Raw genomic sequence first — 25,443 nt, forward strand, 5'->3', positions numbered from 1 at the left:
TTCTCTTTTGTGATCATTGTCTACCTTGCTTGATTCTCTTGATTATATTGTGATTACAACATCTTGATATCTGTTGATTAAACAATTATATTGCGATTATAGCATCTTGATTATACACCTACATAACGTGTTTAATCAATGTTTTATGTAGGTCTCCATTACTTCGGCTATATCCAAATACACAACAGAGCTATAAAGGAAAAGGCTTGCATTTGATCAACTAGTAAAAACTGTACGAAGCTAGACACTGATGTTTAAATGTTTACTGGGGTTTTTTGTTATTGTTTCTATTTTTTAAATTAACTTATATCAAAGAGATAATCTCAAACTACTCTTCCACAGCAAATGATAAGGGAAGGCATTCCAGAGGTAACAACTTTCAGAGGTGAGTATATCCATTTTTTTACATGGAAGAATTGTTGTATTAGAGATTTAAAATACATAGAATCGCTCAGGTTGGAAAAGATCTTAAAGATCATTGAGTCCAACCACAACCCAACCATACTACCCTAACTCTAACCACCCTCTCCTAAATAATGTCCCTGAGCACCACATCCAAACAGTTTTTAAACACATCCAGGGATGGTGACTCAACCACCTCCCTGGGGAGCCTATTCCTGCTTTCAGTAAAGAGGTTTTTCCTGATATCCAAACTAAACTTACCCTGGCGCAACTTAAGGCCATTTCCCAATGTCCCATCACCAGTGAGAAGAGACCAACCCCGTTCACACATTCATGTGCGTCTGCCACATTCACATTACAGCCTTGAATGCCAAATTATTCTGTGGTACCTCACCTCTGCTACAGTTAAATCCTTCTGGCACTACTCACTGGATCAGCAACTTCACTGTTAGATCCCTGTATCTCAAGCATTCTCAACCCTATACTATACAGCGTCCATCATAACATAAAATGCACTCACAACTAGAATATTCAAGTATAACAACAGAAAGAAGTTGCACTTTAAGAAGTAGCTTTATCACAGAAGACTAAGCCATGTCTAATTGCTACAGTCAGTTAACCATTTAGTTAGCAAAATGACTGTTTTCAAATCTCAAACGAAAACTGGAAAAGAAGTTCTCCTAGGAGGCAGTTTGCAGAAAACACACAAAAAGGTGAACAAATAGTACCGGCAAAAAGCTGCTACAGTTTAGCTCTGAACTAAATTTAAAGAAAGACTACTAGGCAACAGTAACCAGGAAAATATGACTTAACATTCTGCCCACAGATTTAATTCTAAAAGCAATTTCATAAAAAAATTCTGATCAGTATTCTAAATGGAAAAGGTAATTTGATTTCCAAACAACTGGGGAATGACAGATATGTAATAAATAGTTACACTTTTCTGCTTTAACAGGGTTAATGAGTGTTTAGCTACCTGAAATTTTAAACATAAATGAGCACCTAACCAGAATTATTACTTGGCTACTTTACCCCTCATTTGTCTTCTGATCCATGGAAGAGTGAGAGGAAGACCAGAATTCAGATAATACCTGGTTGCATTTTCTGACATTTTGGACTGATATACAGTATTTTAACATCTCATATGTAACTATCCTGCTACATGGCCAGGGTCATTAAAGAACAACAGGTCAAATGAACACACTGAGTCAAGCACAGAGGACGCGTATCATTTTGTGAGAAATCTCTTCACATTTAGAAAATGCAATACTAGTGAAAAGCATAGGTAATCTGCACCCACATACCCACTACTAAATTTGTTATAGTTTTGTGCTTAATTACAAATAATACGTTTATTCATATGGAGGCTATAAGAGAAATTCTTGAGAATCTACTGATTTAAGAAGTTAACTGTTCTAATTCTTACTATTAGCTTCCCAATTCAAAAATCTGTAATTACTCTGATACTGCCAGCTCTGGGCAAAGGAAGAATGACACTGCAAACCATCTATATACTAGACTGTTGGGTAAACTCTGTGATACTTTTCTACACTACAAATATTTAACAAGATTTGTTCCCAACAGACTATTTACTACATCGGTTTATTTCATGGCACTCTATTTGCTGCAACAAGAAAGAGCAAAAGTTATTTCAGGTCTTTAGCCCATAGAACTTTCATTAAAGAAAGAAAAGCACAATCATTTAATTCATAAGATCACTTTTAAAGGTTTAAATTATGCTTATTTAACACATACAGCTTAAATTCCAATTTGTGGTATCTAGGTGAAAATAAATTTAAAATTCCATTTACAAAATGGCTTTTTACAAGTGAGACTTTATGTTGTTATGACTCCAATAAAAATAAATTCAATCCAGAAGAAAATTTTCCATGGAACCACTACCAAAATTCTTCTATTTTAAAATAATATCGAAAGTAAAGACAATTTAAAAATCTCATTAAAATGGTACTGCTCACATATGCCAGATTAAATTCATCTGCAGTCAGATGATGCAAGCACTTTGCCAAATTTTGTTTTATCTTCTTGAGGTTTTTTTTCTGGTTTCATTTTACGTTTGTTTGGTTTTTTGTTGTTGGTGGGTTTTTTGGTTTTGTTTGTGTTTTTTTTTTTTTTTTTTTTGTTGTTTTTTTTTCCCCCCCCTAGATTAAACAGGGAAAGAGTAGCTCTAATTTAAACTACATTGCCATTCAGGGCATCATCATATCACATCACTTAACACACAAGTGATTTTCTTTCATTTAGTAAGAAAATAGTTTACAACTTTAAAACCTAGTGTAAACAGCAAGAATGGCTGGCATATAATATGCAATCACATTCTTTTGGGGATGAAAAAAGAGCCTGTCAAATTCAGCTTCGGGCATTACTGAAAAGTCTGTTTTGATCAATACACTACCACTACAAGATTTATAACGTATAGGGATTTCAAATTTTCTTTAACCATTCATTGAATATTTTAAACAAAATCTATTGTCATCAGTCACAATATTAATTCTCATAAGAATGTATCAACATTCAAGGCTGGCATCAGACAAAACCGAGTTTTTACAACCGAAAAGGCCCTCTGTTTTTTGGTTTTGTTTTTTTTTAATTTGGGCTTACATCTGCTATAGCGGATGAGGAATGCAGTCCATCACCTCATCTTCAGGAGGTCTTTTACCAATTTTAGCAAGGTAATGAAAAATTACACGTGGAAGAATCAGAAAAGTTTGAGGAAAAGGGAAAACTCGATGTGGAAGTCTAGAATTATGTTAGAAGTAGAGAAAGAGCAGACATTCTCCAAATATTTGGTTAAATACAGAAGTAAAAACATTAATCTGTTAAAGTATATTTCTCATCTCAATTTAACATGAGTGAATTTAAAAATAAAGACATAGTTAGGTTTCTTAATCTTCAATTACATAAATTACATAATGATCCCATTGACAAGTTTCAGAGTAAATAGCATCACTTTGCATTGCACTAATTCAAACACAGTCAATGCAGCAGTGATTGCAATCATTAGAGAATCACTGTTATTTATAAACTTAACTTATGAGTTCAAGAACATTTCTATCTCCACCATTACTTACATGCATGGACATAATTCTTAAATGCTGTTTGAAAGAAGCAAAATAGTGAAACAAAGACTTAACTGCAAATATTTTTGAATAGTGATTCTTTCCAGTGAAATAATTTAGGGTGATACTATTCAGACTAAGACTGAGGACAGCATTGATCTTTCACTCAACAGCAGTAGATGAAAACTGAAATAACTGAAATACATTGCAGTGGGAAAAGTTTAAGGGTGTACCTACCTCAAGCTCATCAAGTGCACTTCCTAGAGTAGCTCTGTAAGATGCAGGTTGTCCCTTTTTATTCCCAACTCCTTGGGAAGCATTAGAAATCACATTGAGGGCATTTTGTATTTCATTACAAATTGAATCCTTGCTGGCTGTAAGGGATGCAACATCTGAATGTTCCAAACAAGCTGAACATATTGAATGAAGAAGAGAAGAATTTTCTTTCAGGGTTGCACGTGCTGCAGCAATTTCATCTCGCTGATCACTAGATTTCAAATCCTGTCAGCAAAAGAACATGACATTTATTTCGAAAAGCACTTCAAAACTCACAAATAGTGCGTAAATGGTGTTGTTTGTTTTGTTTTTTTTTTTGTTCATTTTTCTATCTGTAGTCTGTTTAAGGTCACAGGTTACATTTATCTAAGATTTGGAAAAATGACTACATCTATAATTGTACTTATGATGGAATCTTCTTTATCTCACAAGGAATGAAGAAGACCTATGTAAAACAATCACATTTTTTAAATTGTATTTTATAACTAGCACTATGGAATATTCACATTCTGCTCTTCTAAAAAGAATTTTCCTGTGAAAAAAGTGGCCTGGAAATCAGCTCTCTTCTCTCCTCTCCAACATGTCTATCTTAATAAGCAGTAGAGAAGGACAGAGATGTAGATAGGGTTAATAAAGGAGTCTTTGACTGCTACATCTAAACATATTTCTTGTGGTTGCATTCCTGCCCTGCTGCCTGCGTCCCAAGTGCTCTGTAGAAATGAACAGCAGCTAGAGATTTACTTGAAGACATGCACTGGATTACAAATTTCTGAAATATTTTTTGTCATTGCTGTAATACCCTATTTGATTATTTGCTTTGTTTATTTAAAATATTTATGATAAATATCTGTCAACAATACAAAATAAGCTGATTTCTTTTTTCCTTCCCAAAAAAGCACAAAACTATAGCAAATTGAGTCAAATAACTCAATGACATATTTTTCCACTCTATTTTAAGAAGCATTCAATTCAAACACTGCAGAGAACGTTAAGTTGCTGCTATGTGAACATATGTACAATTGATGTGTGTAAAGAACAGTGCTCAAGAAAATGAAACTAAAGTGTTGATCCATCAAAACAAGCTTATTAGCATTACCATTTTCAGAAATGTTAACAGTATGCTCTGTTTTGGCTACTCAGCTCACACTGCAAAATCAGTTTGTTTTAACTGTTATCATGAATAACAGTTTCTCTTTCTTCTTGCATATTAGCTGGGTTTTCTCACCACTGTTTTTTGTATACCCTGCAAACAGTTATAGGATAGGAAATCAGACCAAGAAAGAAAAAGCCAAAAGCCCTTGAGCTCTGTACTGAAAGTTAATGCATTGGTATATGATAGATTTAATACAGAACTGAGAATAAATGTCTTCCAGCAGCTGTACTCCGGACCTATAAATTGCTGCAAGTACTGTGAAAATCTATACAGAAAAAGAATGGCTGTATAATTTAAAGCACTGGTATTTGTCAAGAAAAGCTGCAGATACAGAACTTGATTTCTTTTTTTTCAAAATTCTTATAAAAATTACAAGTTGCCTTTACAGAGATTCTTTTTAGATTAGAACTTTTGTTCATCTTTCCTGACGGCACTTCAGTGCAGAATACTATTTAATTCTTAACAGAATAATGAAATTCAAGAACAAACGCCAAATGATTTAAAAAAAAAAAAAAAAAAAAAAAAAGCTACAAATTAAGAAAAAGTTAAAATGAGCATTTATGTTCTACATTGAATATACTTGGATAATATGAGAAAAGTGGAGTACTGATCCAATTTATATTGTAGAGATTATATATATTGTATTAATCCACAAAAATAAAATGTTGAAGAAAAGGTTTAAGCAGTTGAATTATTATTTTTGAGATGCATCCCTACCAAGAACACTGACAGCTGCATCACACACTCCTGTTCTTCCTTACGCTTGAGAGATTTTCCACGATCAGTCCAAAAATACAAGCTAAAATACACATTATACCTCAATAGCTACATAAAATGCTATACCACCTAACCACTGTCTAAAACTTACAGAATTTAAATAAGTTTATTGGAGAAATATGAAGATTTGTGTCTTAAAGTCACGCGTACATTTAACCATCTCATTTGCTAATTTGTGAACACCAAACAATGGTTTTTTTTGTTTTAAACATTAATGATACTGGAATGTTTTACTAATCAGGGAAGTATAACTTTTGAGATAGTGGTTTTGATTCAGAAAATAAGAAAAGCTTCTAAAATATAAATATTTTTCAGAAAAAAAGAGTGTTATAAGTGAACATTCCTTTCTAACAGAAGTAATTTTAAGTCCATGAAGTAAGAACATTTTGTTGAAACCCTCTGAAATAGTTACTTTCAGAATGTGATCAACATTGAACTGTGTTGTCAATGTCTGTTAACAGGCTGCTGCCTGCTAACTGCAGTTTAAACTGCCATATTTCTTTATGTGCTAGCTTCCAACTATCATAATTGAAATGACTCAATGGGAAACAATATCTTCCTGGATTCACAGCAAGTAACAATGAACACTGCAGCATTCCTTATGTAAGTCCAGGAAATGCAATTTCCTTGATTTCTAAATATATAAGAATTAAAGCATTTAAAAAGAAAAAAAAAAAAAAAAAAAAAAAAAAGACGAGTTGAGCTGTCCTAAGAAATTTAATCATTATTTTTGGTGCATAAAATCAGAAAAGTCCCAAGAAATATTTATTATTTTTGAAGTGAATATTCTATCAGAAGTTCAGTTATCTGAAAGCCCTTCAAACTGCTCAGAATTCAGTTTATAAGACACAAAACATAAGGCACACAATACTTCAAAATAAAACAGCAAGTCTTACTAATTATCCCCTCATATGGACCCAGCTGTGTTGAACCCACTGAATTGTAACAATTCTTAAGGTTAGTACAAGGGCTACCAACAGGCAATATCCCATAAGACAACTGTGTTCAGTAGAAACAGCATGTAAAATATAACCTCTCAGTAATAGAAGAAAGAAGTGGAAAGCAGTCACAGTTTAAACGTCAGCAAAGAAAATTTTGTGAGGACCCTACAGACAGGCACTGCAGAACTCTGAAATTTTAATCTTTGTGATCTGCCTTTTAATATCTAAGCCAGGGCTTTGTTGTTTATCCTGGAGTATAAAATATGAATCCAGAACTGATCACAGTCACCATCAGAAACAAATCTCCGCTGCTTTATCTCGAAAAGTCAAAACATCCTTAAATGGTCTTTTCCTTGAAGAAGGGAAATAATAAGAGCTTCAAGTTTCACACAGCAGTGGCAGCATTTTTGCTGAAGCCTCCTCTACCTGTTCATATACTGACTTCCTCATTTTCCCTACATGGCTAAAAATTATGAATTTGGATTTCCTTTTATTTTTTATGATGGTATCTAAAATGTGGAAGAACACCAAGGAATTAAAACATGTTGAGATTCATCTAATTAAATGGCATGAGAAGGTTTTAGTTCAAGGTTTTCTGCGTAGCATCAAATTCTTGTATTGAAGCAGTGTATAATTTTAATTGCAAACTTCTCAGCTTAATATGCCTTAACAGAATACATTCATTTCTGTGACTCCAGTGGTTTTCACAAATGATAATAAAGTCAGTTCTTCCATGGAGGAAATGTCACTGTCAAACAAAACATTCTCATCAGTAACAGTTAGAAATTATAGAGTGGAGGGAACTCACACAATTTAGGAAGTCTTTCGACCATCTAACTATCGGGTTTCAATATTACTGGTCCTGTGAAGCCTTGAAATCTTAAGAGATGTAGAGCAACAGATTAAATATAATAGTCCATCTTGATAAAGGAAGAAAGATGTCTTCCACCCCATTCCCCATACCAAGTGTACAAAATGTGTACAGAAATATCACTTTATCCGACCCCTGGTTTCCTCTGGAACAAAGCCCTTTTTTACTCTTGCTGTGTTTCAAAAAATAACATAGCAGACAGTTGATAGAGAAAGAGGACTCATAACCATCAGTAAAACTATTAGTACAGAAAAAGCCCTGTATTTTAGAATTCATTTAAAAGGGACAGAGTAATAAAATAAGGCCAGGTAAGTCAGTCAAAGCAGCACTGTACTTCACATTCACAAATAATTTACTAAGCAAACTACCTCTAAGGCATAGTATTTAAAAACTTTATTTTCAATATTTCATACAGAAACTGAATTTCAAGTGATCAGCAAGTCCAAAACACTTTGCATTAGTACTTCATGCCCCCTTATACTTCCTGCTGTCAAACACTGGACTGAGATGAATATCAGGTAACAGCAAAAGGACAAGAGGGGATGGTCTCAAATTGCCCCAGGGGAGGTTCAGGTCAGATATTAGAAAAAAAATTATTCTCAGGAAGAGTGGTGATGCATTGGAACAGGCTGCCCAGGGAGGTGGTGGAGTCACTGTCCCTGGAGGCATTCAAGTATCATGTGGATGTGGCACAGGGGGATATAGTTAGCAAGCATGGTGGCGATGGGTTGGTGGTCTTAGTGGTCTTTTTCCAACCTCAACAATTCTATGATTCTCTCTATCCATATTCTGTATTCATATCTATTAATGACTAATTTTCCATTAATTACAATTGGATCAAACACAGATTTGATCCCAAATCCTTTCAAATCCAACGGAATTTGCAACATTAGTTTTTGCAAAAACATTATGCTTTTTTCACATTAACAACATTGCTCATAGGACACACGAATTCTAAGATTCATACGTATTCAGAGTGTTTTTCATTTAGAGTTTTTGGTGAGTGGTACAATCTGCTGTGTTGCTGACTAAGACAAAACAAATTATATTCTCTCTTCATCAAGTCTCAGCCACGCTGCAATCAATATAACGTCTAACAGTTTTGAGGACTATGAATAAAATATTAAAATTGTGTTAGAGTTCTTTTATATTGAAGAGCTTAATTAACATGAAAATAACCTTTCAGTAATGTTTCCTCTCTTCTAGATTATTCTTATAAAGTATTAATGAAACATTAAAACTTTTCTCATAGGACAATAACTCACTTTTAAAAAGATAAATCACTCAAAGACTATCTAATCAATTTCCTTTTTAGTTTATTATTAGAATATCACTCCTAAAAAGTGTACAGAATTTTTTAAAAGTATAATCCTTCAGAGAACTCACCTTCAAAGCTAATGAGTGTAATCAGCTTCTGAAACAGAATAAATCTTTTATACTTTGCTATAGTACTTATTTTTAATACAAAATTGAAGTTATTTTTGCTCAAGGAAAGAGTTCCAAGAATTCTGAAATAAACTTCTTTAAGCCCAAACATGAGATACAGTTGTGCATTTGTGTATTTCTAATGTTAGTTTTGTAGCTTCCCTCATCCCCTAGCAGATCTTAAACCTGCCATCCACATTCTTCAGTATTGCCTAAGAAAAGCAATATAGGGTCTCCATTCCTCTGCTGACAGTGCAGTGTAGGACTGTATAGGCTGCAGCTGGGATCAGCTCTTCAGCATAAAGGAACTGCATAAATCTAACATGATGGTTATTTGTTCCTTACACAAGGTGAATACAGAAATGAGAGAAACTACATTCAAATCCACTCTTCCTGGTATTTGAAGAGTCTTGGCAGTAAGGTAATGTTCCTGGTGACTGGAAAAAAGGCAATATTATATCCATTTTTCTTTGGACGCGTGTGGCCAGCACGTGTGTGGCCAGCAGGTCAAGGGAGGTGAAGCCCTCAGTACAGGAGAGATGTGAATCTGCTGGAATGCTTTCTGAGAAGGGCCACAAAAACAGTTCAAGAGATGGAATACCTCCCCTTTGAGAAGTAGAGAGAACTGGTGCTGTTCAACCTGAAGATGACAAGAGGAGGAGGGAGACCTGATTGCAGCCTTACAGTATCAAAAGGGGGCTGGAAGGAAAGGGCAGACTCTTTAGCAGGTTCTGTTGTGATAGGACATGGGGAAACAGTTTCAAACCAAAAGAATTAAACTAAAAGTTTTTTTTTGGTTTTGCTTGTTTGTTTTTGGTGTTTTTACAATAAGAGTGGTGAGGCACTGGGAACAGGTTGCCCAGATAAGTGACGCCTCATCTTTGGAGACCTTTAAGGTCAGATTGGACAGGGCTTTGAGCACTTTATCTGTCTGTAGATGTCCCTATTCACTGCAGGGAAGATGGAGTAGATGAACTCTTAATGTCCCTTCCAACTCAAACAATTCCATTATTCTAAGGTTCTGTACAGATACCACTGCATCCTAGGAGACATTCTCTTTCAAAGACAGATAATCCTTCCCTTCACAGATTTTTCATGCTAACCTAATATCAGTAAAAACTATTTCTATCTCATGGCCTCAGTCTAAGGAATATTTTTTCTTTAAAAAAAAAAAAAAAAAAAAAAAGGAAGCATCCACTGAAACCAATGCTGTCTGTTTATAAACAGCCCAAGTTCGGTGTTTTTGTGTTTTTCGTTCCCAAATTCATTTCAGTGTTCTTCATCCCAATTTTTCTCTACAGTGTTATCACCAAATTAGAAACTGCTTTAGGGAACTTCAATACTGAAAATATTCCTCAGTTAAAGCAATATTCATACATTTTAAAAAAAGAAAAGAATTAGGGAAAAAGTTTAACGAAGGCATACATCTTTATTTTGCACTTACTCAACTTCCAACACTCAGGTGGCACCTATGGAATCTCTCTTATTACCTATTTTCTCCACCCTTTTAGACACTCTTCTTCTGACTTAGACAAAAATAACTGTTATTATTAAGGAGTCACAAAACGCTGATTTCTAGATATAAAAATCAGTCATATTGATCACTTTCACCACAGTTAAACATTCCAAATGTGAAACATTTGAAATTTTTTAGAGGACTCTATTGAACAAGCCCTGAGAACTCAGGCTGTCTATGAAAGTGAAATTAATTTGTGAAAGCCATTGATTTAGTCTGCTAATGCCACAGTGAAAACAGGATGCTGCCAAAAATCTAATCACATAGTAACAATTGACACTGGAAAGCAATTTCGTTAACTATAATCTCTTCAGATAATCAAGAACAATCATATATAAGAACATAATTTTTCTAGCTTAATAAAATTTCTATAGCATTTGTATGTTGCATTCAACAGCTGCTGCAAGGAAACTTTGCGATGTCTTTGGATAAGTATAATCTATGTTGTAAGACAACTTGATGCATTGGGCAAATCTCTATTTGAGAGACTGCTTGGGCCTTGTCATCTGGAAGAAATTTTGGATGTTGATTAGTGAGAATTTTTAGCAAAGATTGATAGCTAAACAACATATTGAGGATTACAGTGATGATGAAAGGATTCCAGTGATTATGAGTTCACAGTAATTAGACAGCAACTATCAAAAATATAGGACATTTTATCTGCAAGCTAAACCTGCAGTTTCATTGGCCAAGGCCTGATGTGTTGTCTGGGGTTGCTGTGACCAAAATGCAGGACCCGGTACTTGGCCTTGTTGAACAAGTTGCTGAACAGGACAGACGCCAATACAACCCCTGGGGAGTACCATTCATGACCAGTTGCCAGCTGGAAGTGATTCCATTTACCACACCACTCTGGGCCCAGCCATCCAGCCAGTTCTTAACCCAGCAAGGAGTTTATCTGTGCAAGCTACAGGCTGCCAGCTCCTCCAGGGATAACTATGGGAGACAGTGTTGAAGGCTTTGCTGAAGTCTAGGTATACTAAGTCAATAGCCTTTCCCTGATCAAAAAGATGAGTCACTTGATCATAGACGGAGATCAGGTTGGCCATGCAGGACCTGCCTTACGTGAATCCAGGAACAGTCACAGGAAAGCCAAGAGACATGTGCTGACAGTATAGGGTAACTAACACAGCCAAGAGATCACGGCAGCCTATCTAGTATATTAAAATGCAGAAAAATTCAACAAAAAAATTCACAGAATTTCCACTTCCAATATTTGTGCAGAGGATTGGATGCAGATGCCTTTCTTTTTTTGCCAGGATTGTGGTTCTAATCTATTAACACAAAAAATGATTTTCCGTAGGCCTAAGTACTGCATTTTGAAATGCTGCAAACTTTGCAAAATCACCTTTGTTTGCAGTTCCTTAATAAAATCTTCAGTTAAAGTAAGATAAGTGTGATTAGAGTAATAACTGCCCAGAACTACTTCTCTATTTAAAAAAATATCTGCAATTCTCTAAATCACATGGACCTGCTTTGGGAAAAACAACACTTACACAGTTTGCTATCACACTAAGGATCAATTGAACAGAAATTAAATCACATTATGGTACTCTTTCATTAGAAAGCCTTATGGACACTCGTGTTGCAATTCACTACTCTCAATATGTAAACCTTTAAAGAAAAAGATATTTTTTTTAAGAGTTACTTCAGTGGGGAACATTGAACAAACAGACTCCAGCAACTTATTCAGAAAATTTCTGAAGAGCTCACCATATTCTCTGATTAATCACCAAAAGTATTTGTCCAGAGCTTTTAGAAAAGTCTCAGGTGTTACTGCAGCTTTAATTCCAAACAAAACCATGTACGAACGAATGGATGAATTAGTTCACAGAGGAAGAATACCATTAGAAACTACACTCAAATAAAGAAGTTACTACATCCAGAAAAACCAACACTTGGCAGTAGAAAGATAAACAGTTCTTCATACTGTTGCTGTAGTGATGGGGATTAGGACTAGAGGAAAAAAAAAGGCAGTTCAGTGAGCATCAGAACCAAAGCAGACTCTGGGCTTGTACTACTGCAATGCTGTAACACAATGGAAAGCACAGCAATGATAGCAGAGCAGTCAAGTCCTAGACTACAGCAAGAGAGGATATGTTCAAATGTTGCAGCCATGGGCACAGAAACAATGGAAAGAATCTGCTTACCCTTGGGAAAGTCTAACTTATCACAGGGATCTCCTGCAAGATCCTCTTGCCTCCACTACCAACCCTTAAATGCAATGGATCCATCCCATCCGGACACTGAGCTGCATTGCATGCACCTGAGCTCCCCTGGGTTGGTGCTGCCTTCCCACCAGGTCAATTACTGTTTCATGCCATGACTTAGCATTCCCACTACAACAACACAACATCCAACCTGCAAAAAAAGTAAACAGATCCTGTCTGTTCTATCTGTGGTATTTTTCTACAGTTGCTAACAAGGAGCTAGAGTTCTTAACCAAATAATTCACTAGTGGCTGCTTAAAACAGCCTCCTTCTGTACTAGGAAGCATGCAGTAACATACATCATTCTTCTGGCATGGTTTTTTGTTCTGATTATGTTCTTCAAAGTAAAATCAGAAAACATGGTCTTAAACTAGTGTGAGGACAGTACAAAAAGATTGGCAGAGAACGAATCCTGGAACATATAGCAGTGGATCAGTTTTAAGTGGAAACACGTATTAAATATGATTTTTCAGAATATTTGTCTATGTCTGAAAAACTTCATATTCCTAACCAAGGTTATAAAAAGGAGGGAACATTGAAAAAGAACGTACAGATAATAAAGGACAAGAGTAAAAATGAAATTGTTTTTGATAACTTCCAAAATGACCTAAAAAATAAAACCAAATTTGAAAGCAAAAATTACAGCAAGTACAAACGTTTGTACCTATGCTGGAAAAAGTAAATTGCTGGCTGTATTGCAGTCAGAAAAATACACCACCCTGCTTCAAGTCTTCTTCTAGTCACTTTCAAAACAACAAATATCAAAGCAAAGTGAATGAACAGATTGTAGCATGTAAGAAATTTTAGTAACCTTTTGTCATCTTTATTATGGATAAACCCAAGCTGAAGTGCTGGAAGATGGAGGAGGCTGAGGATGCAAAGAGAAAATTACAGAAAACATGGATATTTTTAAAATATATTATAGAGGGGAAATATTTTAACAGCAAGGAGAGTGAAATGTTGAAACAGATTGCAGACAGAACTGTAGCACCGATAAAGTATTTAAAGAAAAAAATTGTTGGAATTGGTCACTTACATTTAAATCTGATTTGGAATACACAGATTCTGGATGGCATGGATGTGTTCCTTTCAGACCTTCTTTTCTGATCCTATGAACATATGCTTCCAAACAGATAACATAAATATCACAGCTCTCCGCCAGACTAAGCAAAGAGATTTCACATTCAATATAGAAGGAAATGTGTCTGATGAACAGAGGAGAGTTACAAAGGCAGAAAGATTTTTTCATTATGGGTCAGTAAACTGGATAGCAGTCATTCAGGTCATGACCGAAATAACCATCTTGTACAGACTTATATGAAAGTGTCAGGCATGTTTTCAGTCCAGGACAGAAGTATACAGGGTCCATGCTGTTGCTGTACTGCCTGTGTGGATAAACACACCCATGCATGCAAATTTTACTCAATGCAGCAGCTTGCAGAGCCACTAAATAAAATATTACAAAGCAAACAGCAATTTTATATATATATATATGGTGATTGAGCTGCGTGTGAAATACACAAATCTAAGATATTAAAATAACTGTTTACTGCACATATATGCTCTTCTCTTCAACAATGCCTGAGCAAGTTCCTTAATTACAGAACATCTCCAAACATACTACCAGGCCTAAAATCTTCTTGTAGATGCTTGATCACATCTCAACTCCTTACCTAAAAAATCTCTCCAAAAAACACTGCTTACAACAGCTCTGGGAATCTCTCCAATGACGCTGCTTACAACAGCTCTGTGAATCAGAACAAAATCCACAGCTCTGCAAACAAACCGATGTAGAGGATCTTTGTATTTCAAGAAAAATGTAATTAGTGCTATACTGACTGAAAAGTAGCAGAGCCAATTAGACATAAGCAGGGCACTATTCAACACTGTATGATTTAGTAGGCATGATTCCTCATTTTTCCCAATTTCCCCATTTAAGGGGTTTTCGTTTATTTGCTGTTTTTACCCCATGAGTGATGTAAGAAAATTGACAGACCTTGCACCAAACTGTTCTAAAGGTAATACCCCTTTCACAGTCTTGTTATTGTCTTCCATGAAAGCACATGACAGATGTTTACAAATGCCTGTTGTTACTGGTTTAGTACCACCTTGGGTCTTTTTTAATACCCCACGTCTGTAATCACCTGAAGCAACTCCTTCCACAGTATGTGCAGACCATACTCATGATAGTTTTTCATTTGCCATTGAGATCTCTCACAATTACTCTTACAAATAATGTCATAAAAGAGGACTGTAGGATGTGGAACTGCTGTACTGAACTTGATGAGCCCCTGAATATCAGCTAGTCTGTAATCAGTAGTGATTGCAAGGACCTGATCTCAGAGGTCTGTCCTTTCAGGACAGGTACAGATTTGGATGGGGTCATTCAGAATCACAGAATCACAGAATTGTAGGGGTTGGAAGGGACCTCCAGAGATCATCGAGTCCAACCCCAAGTTCAGCAGCAAGTACTCATGCCTAAGGAAGAGAACAGAAAATCCAGCTGAGCATCCTCAGTCTAATCCTTAGCAATCATGACACCACATCTTTAGAAATCCCACAAAAGACCCTCCTTTGACAATAGGATCAGGCCTTCAATGGCTCAGGTTGAAAACAGCACTATATAGCAATAGCAGAATAAACAAAATGTTACATTCCTTCACAAATGCTAAAAAATGATGAGGAACTAGGAAAGTACATGGAAAAAAAAACTGTGACACTTCTTTGGAAGTTATTTAGTAAATAATGGAAAACATATCTACTGGTTAGTTCATCTAATAACAGTTTAGAAACTGGTTGAATACTCATTCAGAAAGGTAACAAAAATGTCTATTTAACCAGCACACTAATTAACGCATGTGCTTTCACAAGATGCAAAGTATTTTTAAAAAAAAAAACATTTTTAAATTATCAGGGTATAAAATATACACTACTGGATATATTGATAACCAAACACATATGTAATCCAACAAACATTGCATAAAACGCATTCTTCCTGCACAACTGTGCACTCAGCTACAGCTCTCAGCTACAGCACCGAGGATTAAAAAAGGGATAGGACATACAGGCAGGAAAAACTACATTCATTTATTTATCTTAGCCATATTTATCTTACATATCATTAATTTATCTTTAGCCATCTATAGGAGGTTTTTCCACATCCTCTTGTTTTGCTGGAGGAAGAAAGCCCAGTCCACAGACTGCATACTGCAGCTGAGCATAAATGGACTACAAAGGGCAAGGGGCAGAGGGTTTGGCAGTCTCTAGTGACATAGCACAAACTACTCTGCCACCCAAAAGACAAAAAAAAGAGGCAGGATGCCATATGTATGAACAGCACCGTAAACAGGAAGCACTCTTGTTCAGTTCAAAAAAAAGTACTCACATCTTGAAAATTCAGACACTGGAATGGATACTTGAAAACAAACTAGAAAAAACGAAGTGATGTCTTTTTTTCCCAGAAGAAATCACGTAGACAAAAACATACATTTTTTACAACATACAATGTTTAAACATATACAGTGTTTAAAACATACAATGTTTTAACAATATACACCACTGCTTTAGAGCACATTAACTTAAGAAGAGAACTAGAACCATCCAGCAATACATTAATAAGAGTTTTAGTCATTTCACAATGAAAACCTGAGAATTTATTCAGAAGAATTAAAGCTACTTTTGGAAATGTAAGAAAATGATCCAGAAAGAGATATATTGATACATTAAAAAAAAACAAAAAAACACAAACAAACAAAAAACCCTCTATAAATGCAAAGTGAAATATTACTTTGGATAAATAGAGCAAAATGTTAAGCACGCTATTTTCTTCCAATTCCTATTTGTCACGATCCTTCAGGTCAAGGTAGCAGTTACAATACTTCTGCACATTGTGCTCTCAATTTTCAGTATGCCATAGATAGCAGTAGATACCATAGATAGCATCTATGCATATAGCATAGATGGTATAAAGTTTTCTCACTAGCTTTCTGTTCAAAAACCTATAAGTTTGCATCCCTAACTATTGCCTCGGTCATGTGAAAGTTATTGTACTAAATGCTGAAGTTGGTAAAAAGCAAGATTTATTGTAGTAGTATTTAAAGGAGTATGTAAAGTAAATCCTAGTGCTCAGTTTTAAATAGGTCATGAGCCAGAAGGAAAACCAACACCTACCAGGGAGCTGTGTAATCTTAATTCTCAAGTTTTCCCTGACACACTAAGAAATTTAATGAATTCTGTATTACTTCAGTAGTACTAAAACAGTTTCATCATGATAAAATTTAAACACTAAAAAATTAAACACTGCAGAAACTGAAGTATTTTCTCCAAATGAAATGGAAGATGGCCATATTCCATATTCCATATTCAAACTAGTCTCTAGTATTGTAGTAGTAGCAATCAGACTTCTATTCCTGTAGAGCTGGGCACTGCGCAATTCAGCTCTTCAGATTTTTTACACTGCATTACATCTGCAGCTCTGAAATCTCTGAAAGATTCATACCCACCGCAGACCACACACAGACTAAACAGTTCTCATTTTTTTTTGAGAATTGTTATGGAAAGAGCGGGTAATGTTTCAACTTTTCACAAGCTTCTGAAACACTATGCATAAGGATTTATGCCAGTACCAACAGGAATACTGGCAACTTCTTATTAAATCCAGTTTGATGCCAAGCCCAATGGACAGACTCTTGCCTGATACCAGCAGACACTTCACCATACCAACGATTATACAGCTGCCTGTACTGCATTTTTCAAGCATTTAATATTGCAGCCATTCTACAGTAAATATGTTTCTCAGAGGAAGTCAAAGGTCCTAAACTTTGCAAATCTTTTCCATTTGAGCTCTTCAGAAATTATAACATAACTTTATAATATGTATCTCTATTGACTGATCTTGCCCATATAAGCCACATGCTATTTCCTTCAATTTTCATTATCACATGTGTACCATACACTTTCAAAGCATTAGCCAAGAAGAGTAAGAACAGAAATAACTTTTCATTACAGATCTCTGCTCTTTCTTACACTTCTATAGTTATATTCTAGTAAATTTAGCTTTTCAAATGAGTTCTAGGCAATACTGAAGAGTAAATTCCTTTTAAGGTCTGAAATATTTCATTACAAAGAATCTTCCCAATTTCTTCATCAAAATCATTGTCAAGTACTTCCTGATGAATGAATGCTTCCCACAAACAAACAAAACAGTTAGTGTTAATACTAAGCAGAATCTGTACTCCTATATCTTATTTCTGTCTCACTGCAGCTGGCACATCTATTTTAAAAACAGGCATGTCTCTTTGCATGTAAATCTGTGCCTGTGCCCCTTGAAGTGCATATTACTTAAAAGTAGTTTAAACATCCCTTCCTTGTTTCTAATCATATCAGAAATCTCCAAGTAGGGGAGCAGGAAGGGAGATGCTTTTTCAAGTGAGATTATCAGATAAAGCAAAAGCCTGGTTCTTCAAGAAAGTAGGCCAGCACCACATCACCCCAGAGTTCATCTGTATCCTGAGTGGAATCACAGCAAAACCTGCTTAAAAGTGAGCACTTCCTCCCTTCAAGTTTCCAGGGTTTTACCACACATATCTTGTGGCTTTTGGAAAAACAAAGGTATATAATCAGAAGTCTGGAATCCCTGATCACTGCATTTCTCAATGCTTTTAATACCGTTACTAGCTGTTTAAAGTATTTCTCTCACCAGCTATTTTGTTTATCAAAAATATGAAATAAAAACACACAAACTACAAAAGTTGATTTCTTCATACCAAGGATTGTTAGCTCAAGACCCACCTCTGCAGAAATGTGGAAACAATGAGTAGAATTTATGCAGATTTAGAAATGTATTTACATCAATTACTAAAAAGAAAAGCTCCTCTAATTCTGCTTAAACTTCTTTCCCAAACAAAATACTTCTTTAGAATGTGTTGTCAGCAACTGCGAGACCCCCCCACGGGATGTGACGTGATAGGCCCTCTCCCTGCTCTATGATTGATGTGCTTTAAGAATGCTTATGGAAAACAAAAGCAGAAGTATTAGCTAAGCTTTCCTACCTACTCTTCACAGAAAAAAAAAAAAAAAAAAAAAAAAACAGCCAAAGCTTTCTGCTCCCATGCCCTCAATCAAAATTATTGATGAAAGAAAACTAAGGTTTCAATGAGAATATGAACATCCTACTTTGAGAATACAGTGGAGCTGAAGCAAATCCTCTGCCAGTTTCTTAAAACAGTGAGATGTTGGGCAAGCATCTAATGTAGTTACTGGGTTGGCTGAAACATCTCTGCCTTAAACATAGATCCTGAAAGACAGAATTGCTGTCGGAATGCTGAAGACCTACATGCCTCAAGGTTACACATAAGCAGTGGTTCCAGTATTACTAGTTTAACATAGCCATGGAAGGCTACAAAACAAAAACAGAATATATTCAGTTTTACCTAGAAGTAAACAAAATTATATATATATTTCAAGCATACCCATAGATAACGTCTTTCAACTATTTCTTACATATCATGTTCTGTTACAAAAGCTTTGGGTAATAGTCATTGCATTTGACTTTTTTGATACAACGTACTACCTGATTACTTTATTTTCTGCTTGACTATTTATACTTTAATTGAGAATGCTTAACTGGAACATATAGCAGTTTGCCTACTGCATCGCATCGGCCATCACTTATTTCAGACACCAAGTGACTCTAGATAGCATACAAAGGTTTTTTTTTAACTTAGATCTGAGTAATCATTTTGTCTCCACATTACTCCTGTGAGAGAAGAACAATGTTTGAATGTTTGGCTAAAATAGTCCAAGCCAGAAAGTAACAGTGACAACAAACAAATCATCCTTCTGTACAGATTTAGAAGTGGGAAAATACCAGCAGAAGGACAAATGCACAGATACTCAGTTGTCTCCCTCTCTAATCATAGTCTGAAAGTGATTTTATTGTGAGAACCATTAATGAGGAATAGCAAGTCAAAATTAAGTAGAAATCATCAGCATACTGTATGATAGTACTTAAAGGCATTGCTACAATATCTGTTGTCTGGAAACATGCAGGTAATTTCTACCTCTGACACAAGTGCAGTAGACCCAAGAGGGAAAAAAAAGTTTGACTTCTCCACATTGCTAGCTCCGTCTTGGCAAAGCTACCATCAATAGATTTGTAGAACACTACCCTTCCTGCCCCATGCTAAGCTAAGGTTAAAGTTTGAATCACGTTCTTTTACTTAAACCAGAAAGGTTTTGCTCAACATACTGATGTTATATCATAGCAGGAAATAATTTTTTTTTTCTAAACTATAAATGCAGATCACAAGCATCCTCACCAGTCAAAATATACTACCCTTTGTTGCAGCTTGGCACTGCTAGGAAAATTCCCATTGATTTTGCTAGCAGGGCAAAAACTGAAGAACTTTGTAAAACCAGAGTAGTACTGCAGGCCACTTTATATTTACATCAGCACCGGAATTCTCAGATTTCTTGCCATACTTTTTTTGTGCTATTAGTCCCAGCACATCAGAAGAGTTTAAACTGATCATATGCACAACATACATGTTCAAGTAAGGTTAACTTAAGATATATCACAGTCACCCAACATAAGAAACACTGGCAGAACATGTCTACAAACAAGAAAAATGCAGTAAGCTTGTGTGACAAAGTGTTATAATTAGTACCACTGCAAAAACTCCTTATAATACGGTTATCTCACATAACACTCATCACAGCTTTTTAAAATCAGCTTCAAAAAAACATCCCTCAATTACCTTCCTAGAATGCAGCTGATTTAGAATTTTCAGCACTTGCTGTCTAAATACATAAAGACAGCTGCTACAAAACCCAATATACATGGCATCTATTCTGATACTAATGTTCTCCATGAGCATTATTTTGATGTGTGGTCATTTAGGCACTGAGATCTTCATTCCACCAGGTATACCTTACTAAGTATTTGGCACCTAGCACTAACCATTTCAAGTGAACAAAGTGTGGCTAGTGTTTCTGAAAAACAGGCTACAATTTTCCAGAACACTGATTAGAAAACATATATGATACAAAAAAAAAAAAAAAAAAAAAATGTAACCGAGAATGCATAACCCTTTATAAAATCCTAGGTAACTTGAATCATTCAGAAAATCCGTAAAGCACAATATGAAGACATTTGCAGAGAAAAGATAGTATTAAAAAGGAAGATTTCATAGATTGGAGCATAGAGAAAAACACGGAGAAGAGAACCACAAAATGCCAACCTGCTTTCCAAATGAGCAGTCAGTTCATTTACCCAAGAAACTCGCTCCAAGATTTCTAAGTCCCATCTTCAACTGCACACAACATACTACCCAAACTCCTTACCTACATGGAATGCCAGATTTGGCTGTCTCAAGAGAAGATGCTAACTGTTAAAAAGTATTTTGGGCCATGAAGTTATACCAGCATAACCCAAGAGCAAGATTCTACTCTTGGAAGTTTAACTCTTATACATGTGTTTGTAATAAATGCCCTCCTTTTGCCACTATTTTGTGCGCATTACTTCACCACTATTCCCATCCTTTCATACATGTAGAAAGAAACAACATCAGAGGGAAGATCCAGTATTCTTTAAACTTTATACCCTCTATTCCAGTGCTACTTAATCCTTTGGTCTGCACAAATGTCTTAAACACTGGTCTACGGCAAAGTTCTGTAGAATACGATTTAGAAATTAGTTGGATGACTACTTTATTCATACTCAGATGTTTGGCTGATTTGGGGTACCAGTGGTTTCAGATGAAAAATAAACATTAATGACAGTCCACATATTTACAGAATTGCATGAATAATTGCTTCTTTCTTGACTTCGGGAGCAATTATTTAAAAGCAAAACTGCATTTGCCTGCCTGTGGAAGACGCCTTGATTAGAACACTATTATATCAGTCAGTCAGGAAGGAAAACTGGAACAAGTAATTCTTTAGAAGTTATCATAAAATTGTATCTAAAAATGGATTTTATTTAATTAAAATTGAGGGATTGTTTAGAATTATATCAGGAATTAAAGAATCTCAGGTTGTGTTGTTTAATATACTGTCTGTCATTTCAAAAGGAAATGAATTTAATAGCAGCAAAGCACCTATCATTACTATACACTAACCATATAACACACTAAACGAAGATTACTTGTAGTCTTCCAGAGTGAATTAAATTTGTTTTCCTCATAACTTTATAAGTAAAGGGACTTGACAGTAATTTCTCCTGCATTCAAAATAAGTTCACCTCTGTGAAAAGGTCATCCATGAAAAACATTAGCCTTAAGGATGAATACTTGCAAAGCTCTGACCATATATTACAATGACAAAAGGAAAACATTATTGCAGCTCAAACCACAGACTGTTTTTTCTAACAAGCAAATTTAAAAGGAGAGATACATTCTACTGTTACTGAAAACTTTTATTTCCTCATCAGGAACAGAGACCTAAGGAATTTATTTTTCTTTCAAATAAATTAATATTGAAAAATAAAAAGGATTGCTTGAAATGATTTTATCAAATACATATCAACTCCCCTCTAAATGATACATAATAAAGAAAATCTAACATAAGATTGAGACAGCACATTTTTTTAAATCCATATTTACAATACCAGTTTGAAAAAGGAATTCATGCACAAACTAATGCTCAGACAGTGGGTGACAACCTCTTTAAATTTGTTTCTACAATTAATACTAAAGCTTGTAAGTAGAATCTTTTTCCTTGCACAATATTTCTTTTAACATAGCACTTTTAATACTATGCAGTAGAAACTAAAAAGTCTCACTCAGAGCCAGTTCAATCCAAAGATCACAGTCTCAAAAGTTCACTTGATATGGGAAATTATACTGGAAAACCTACATATATGTATATTCCTTCCAGTACTTATAAGTACTAGAAGGAAATATTAATATTTACAAGGCAGATTATAAAGAGAAAGAACTTTTTACAAAGTAGCAGGACAAATGGAAGTGACTTCAAACTAAAAGAGAGGAGACTTGGATGTTAGCAAAAATTCCTCAGAGGGTGATGAGGTACTGGCACAGGCCTCCCAGAGAAGCTGTGTGGATGCCCCCATCCCTGGAGGCATTCAAAGTTGGATGTGGCCCTGGGCAGCCTGATCTGCTGGGTGGCACCTCTGCCCATGTCAGGGGATGGAACTAGATGATCTTCAAAGTTTCCTCCTATTCAAGCCACAGTTTGATTACATACATACATTTTTTTAATTATTATTTATTTATTTAAGTTATAAGGGCTACTCCAAAACTAATGCCTCCTGCTTTATTACGTTGGCTCACAACACCAGAGGTGGATGCTGGCAGTACAGCAGTGGAGGTTGAACCTTCCCACCAATATTCTGTTACATCTGTTGTTGTGTGACAGAAGGCAGCACAGGGGCAGTCTGATACAATGGTGTCTAATGTGGAAGTGAATATGAAGCCATGAACGCAGACAAACCATCAACTCTGACTGCTGCATCATGACTCTGACTAAACCGGAGCCTCAAACTTCCAGAGTCAGGTCAGAGAGGAAGACAGTCTTCCTCTTGCAACATGGTAACTTCATACCATTTTGAAAACTGTGGAGCACATTGCCAGTCTTGTCTGGACTGTCCTACCATGCCAGTTGGATAACCTGTATTTAGTGCCTCCTGACTTCCATCCGTTCAGGATGATGAGTGACTGCATGAGTAACATTTTCCTCACAACAACGCTTTCACAGCAGCTGTGAAACAGCAGGTTACCTCTTCTAGTGCACATTTCCACAATCATGCAAGTGTGCAAGTCATGCAGTTCGCTGCTGATAAAGAAATTGTGACCATGCTGAAAAAACAACTGAGACTTTTCTCTATCAAATGGCATTATTGTGCTCTCTGTATCTGTTACAGTTTTCCATAGAAATAAATAGGAGGCATTGCTTTCAGAGCAACTTACGTATTTACTGAAAATCTTCTCACACAGTTTCCAGTTTACTATCTCCTACTCCAACATTGAAATTAAATGAAACAAAATCTTCTAAAATATAGCGGTCATAGATTCTCACTTAAGCAGTAAGTATACACAGATATTTACGTATATTTTACCATTTTCTCATTAGATGTAAAATGTTTTGGGATTTTTTTTGTTTTTGTTTTCAATCTCATTACCAACAGCAAATAAGTAGAAAGTACCTTAGGCACCCTAAAATTGGAACAGTGTTCCTACTCAGGCATTTTCAGGGATTAACTGTAGAAGGAAGAATAGCTTAAAAAGGTCAAACTCTTCCCATTTCAATATGTACTTGAGATAACCCATTTGCTTCATTATTTGTATTGAGACATGCTAACCCATTTTGATACCATAATGATTTATGTATGAATAAATGTGGTGCATATTGCAATCTTGAATTTTCACTGAAAACCACACATTGAACTGTTTCAGATATTTACATGAGACCCAAACTACCTTATATTTCACCCATCTCTGACATGACTTTGTGATTTCACTAGCTTTTGGTCAACCATACAAAACTGTAAAATACAGCTCTGCTAACATTTAGATTTAAGGATTTAGTCAGAACTATAATAGAGGGCAAAATAAAACAGTACCCTATAAAGTCTATCAGACAGACTATAAATAACTGCAAGTTAAAAGAACTACGAGGAGCAGAGATTTTTTTTTCCCCATCAATCAGAGGTAGGAAAAAAAAAAAAATCAAGAAAAAGAAGAAGAATTTGATTTCAGAGATATTCGGGGCTCAAATTAATTTTGAATACACCTTGATGAACTATCTCTAAAGTATTTCACATTCATGCACATCCTGATTAGGATTAGGGAAACTGCACCAAAGACTAATTTATCAGCAGTCAGGTCTTATGTTACTTTCATATGAACTACAAAGATTTTCTTTATAGAAAGTGACTGGACATATATATATGTAAGTCAACAGTGACAGTGCATTACCTGCTTCTCCAAACGAGATGCTCATTAGCAGCATCCTAAATAGCAAAGCCTGCTTCTTCTGCAGGTTCAGCTTCTGTACTTCTCCCTGCAGACACACATCCCCAGTTCAGTCCCTAATTCTGGCTGACAAGATTACCACAAATTCATGTTGGATTGATAACTATTGTTTGTTGTTGTTTTTGAAACAAAACACAAGGAGCTGCTCCCACTGAAAGAATCATTATGATTAGCAGTTTAAATTAATGAATAATCCATTTACTAAAGACTCTGCTTCATTTTTGAGAACAGACTCTCTTCATCATAAAGCCTCCTACTGTTAAGGACTGACTTGAAGCATTGCAGAGTTGCAGTTTAAGCTGCAGCAGGTTAAGACCATGTTCTATAAATATGGAGCAGCAAAAAATCTGACAGAATGGTGAACTGCACAATGCTGAACACAGTGAGATTCATCTGACCAAAATCCGTTACTGCAGTAAGAATGAAATTTTCTCATGCTGGACAAACTATACTGCTTAAACATGACTGCTTCAATCAAGAAGCTTAAGAAATAAGAACTATACTGAGTTTTTAAAAGGAATACAAAACTCCACTGCACACAAGTGTTATATGAACATTTTTTTAAAATAAGAATGGGGAGATATGTTTTTGTGTGAACCACCATTTATTCATACATAGAACACTGCAAAGACTGACCATGGAAGAGAAACACTACTTATCAATATACTAGTTCAGGAAGTGCTCACTAGATGCACATGGAAATTACAGACCTCTAAATCTGACTGAGATGATCTACTGGAGTTCTGAAGACTTCACTGCTGAGACAGATAAGAGAGATACACTGGATTACAGGACTTAAAAA

At 35.5% G+C, this 25,443-nt stretch overlaps 1 protein-coding gene across 1 annotated transcript in view; it reads right to left on the bottom strand.

The window, feature by feature from the left end:
- Nucleotides 1-25,443, bottom strand: part of CTNNA3 (catenin alpha 3) — a gene marked incomplete at both ends in the record, with an annotated part of 396,193 nt that overhangs the window by 310,937 nt on the left and 59,813 nt on the right. The window contains one exon of the mRNA XM_079535369.1: nucleotides 3,717-3,980. Within this exon, the coding sequence (XP_079391495.1) occupies nucleotides 3,717-3,980 (264 nt within the window). The remainder of the gene's footprint in view (nucleotides 1-3,716; nucleotides 3,981-25,443) is intronic.

The sequence above is a fragment of the Tetrao urogallus genome (genome assembly GCF_951394365.1).
Source record: "Tetrao urogallus genome assembly, chromosome: 5".
NCBI classification, from domain to species: domain Eukaryota; kingdom Metazoa; phylum Chordata; class Aves; order Galliformes; family Phasianidae; genus Tetrao; species Tetrao urogallus.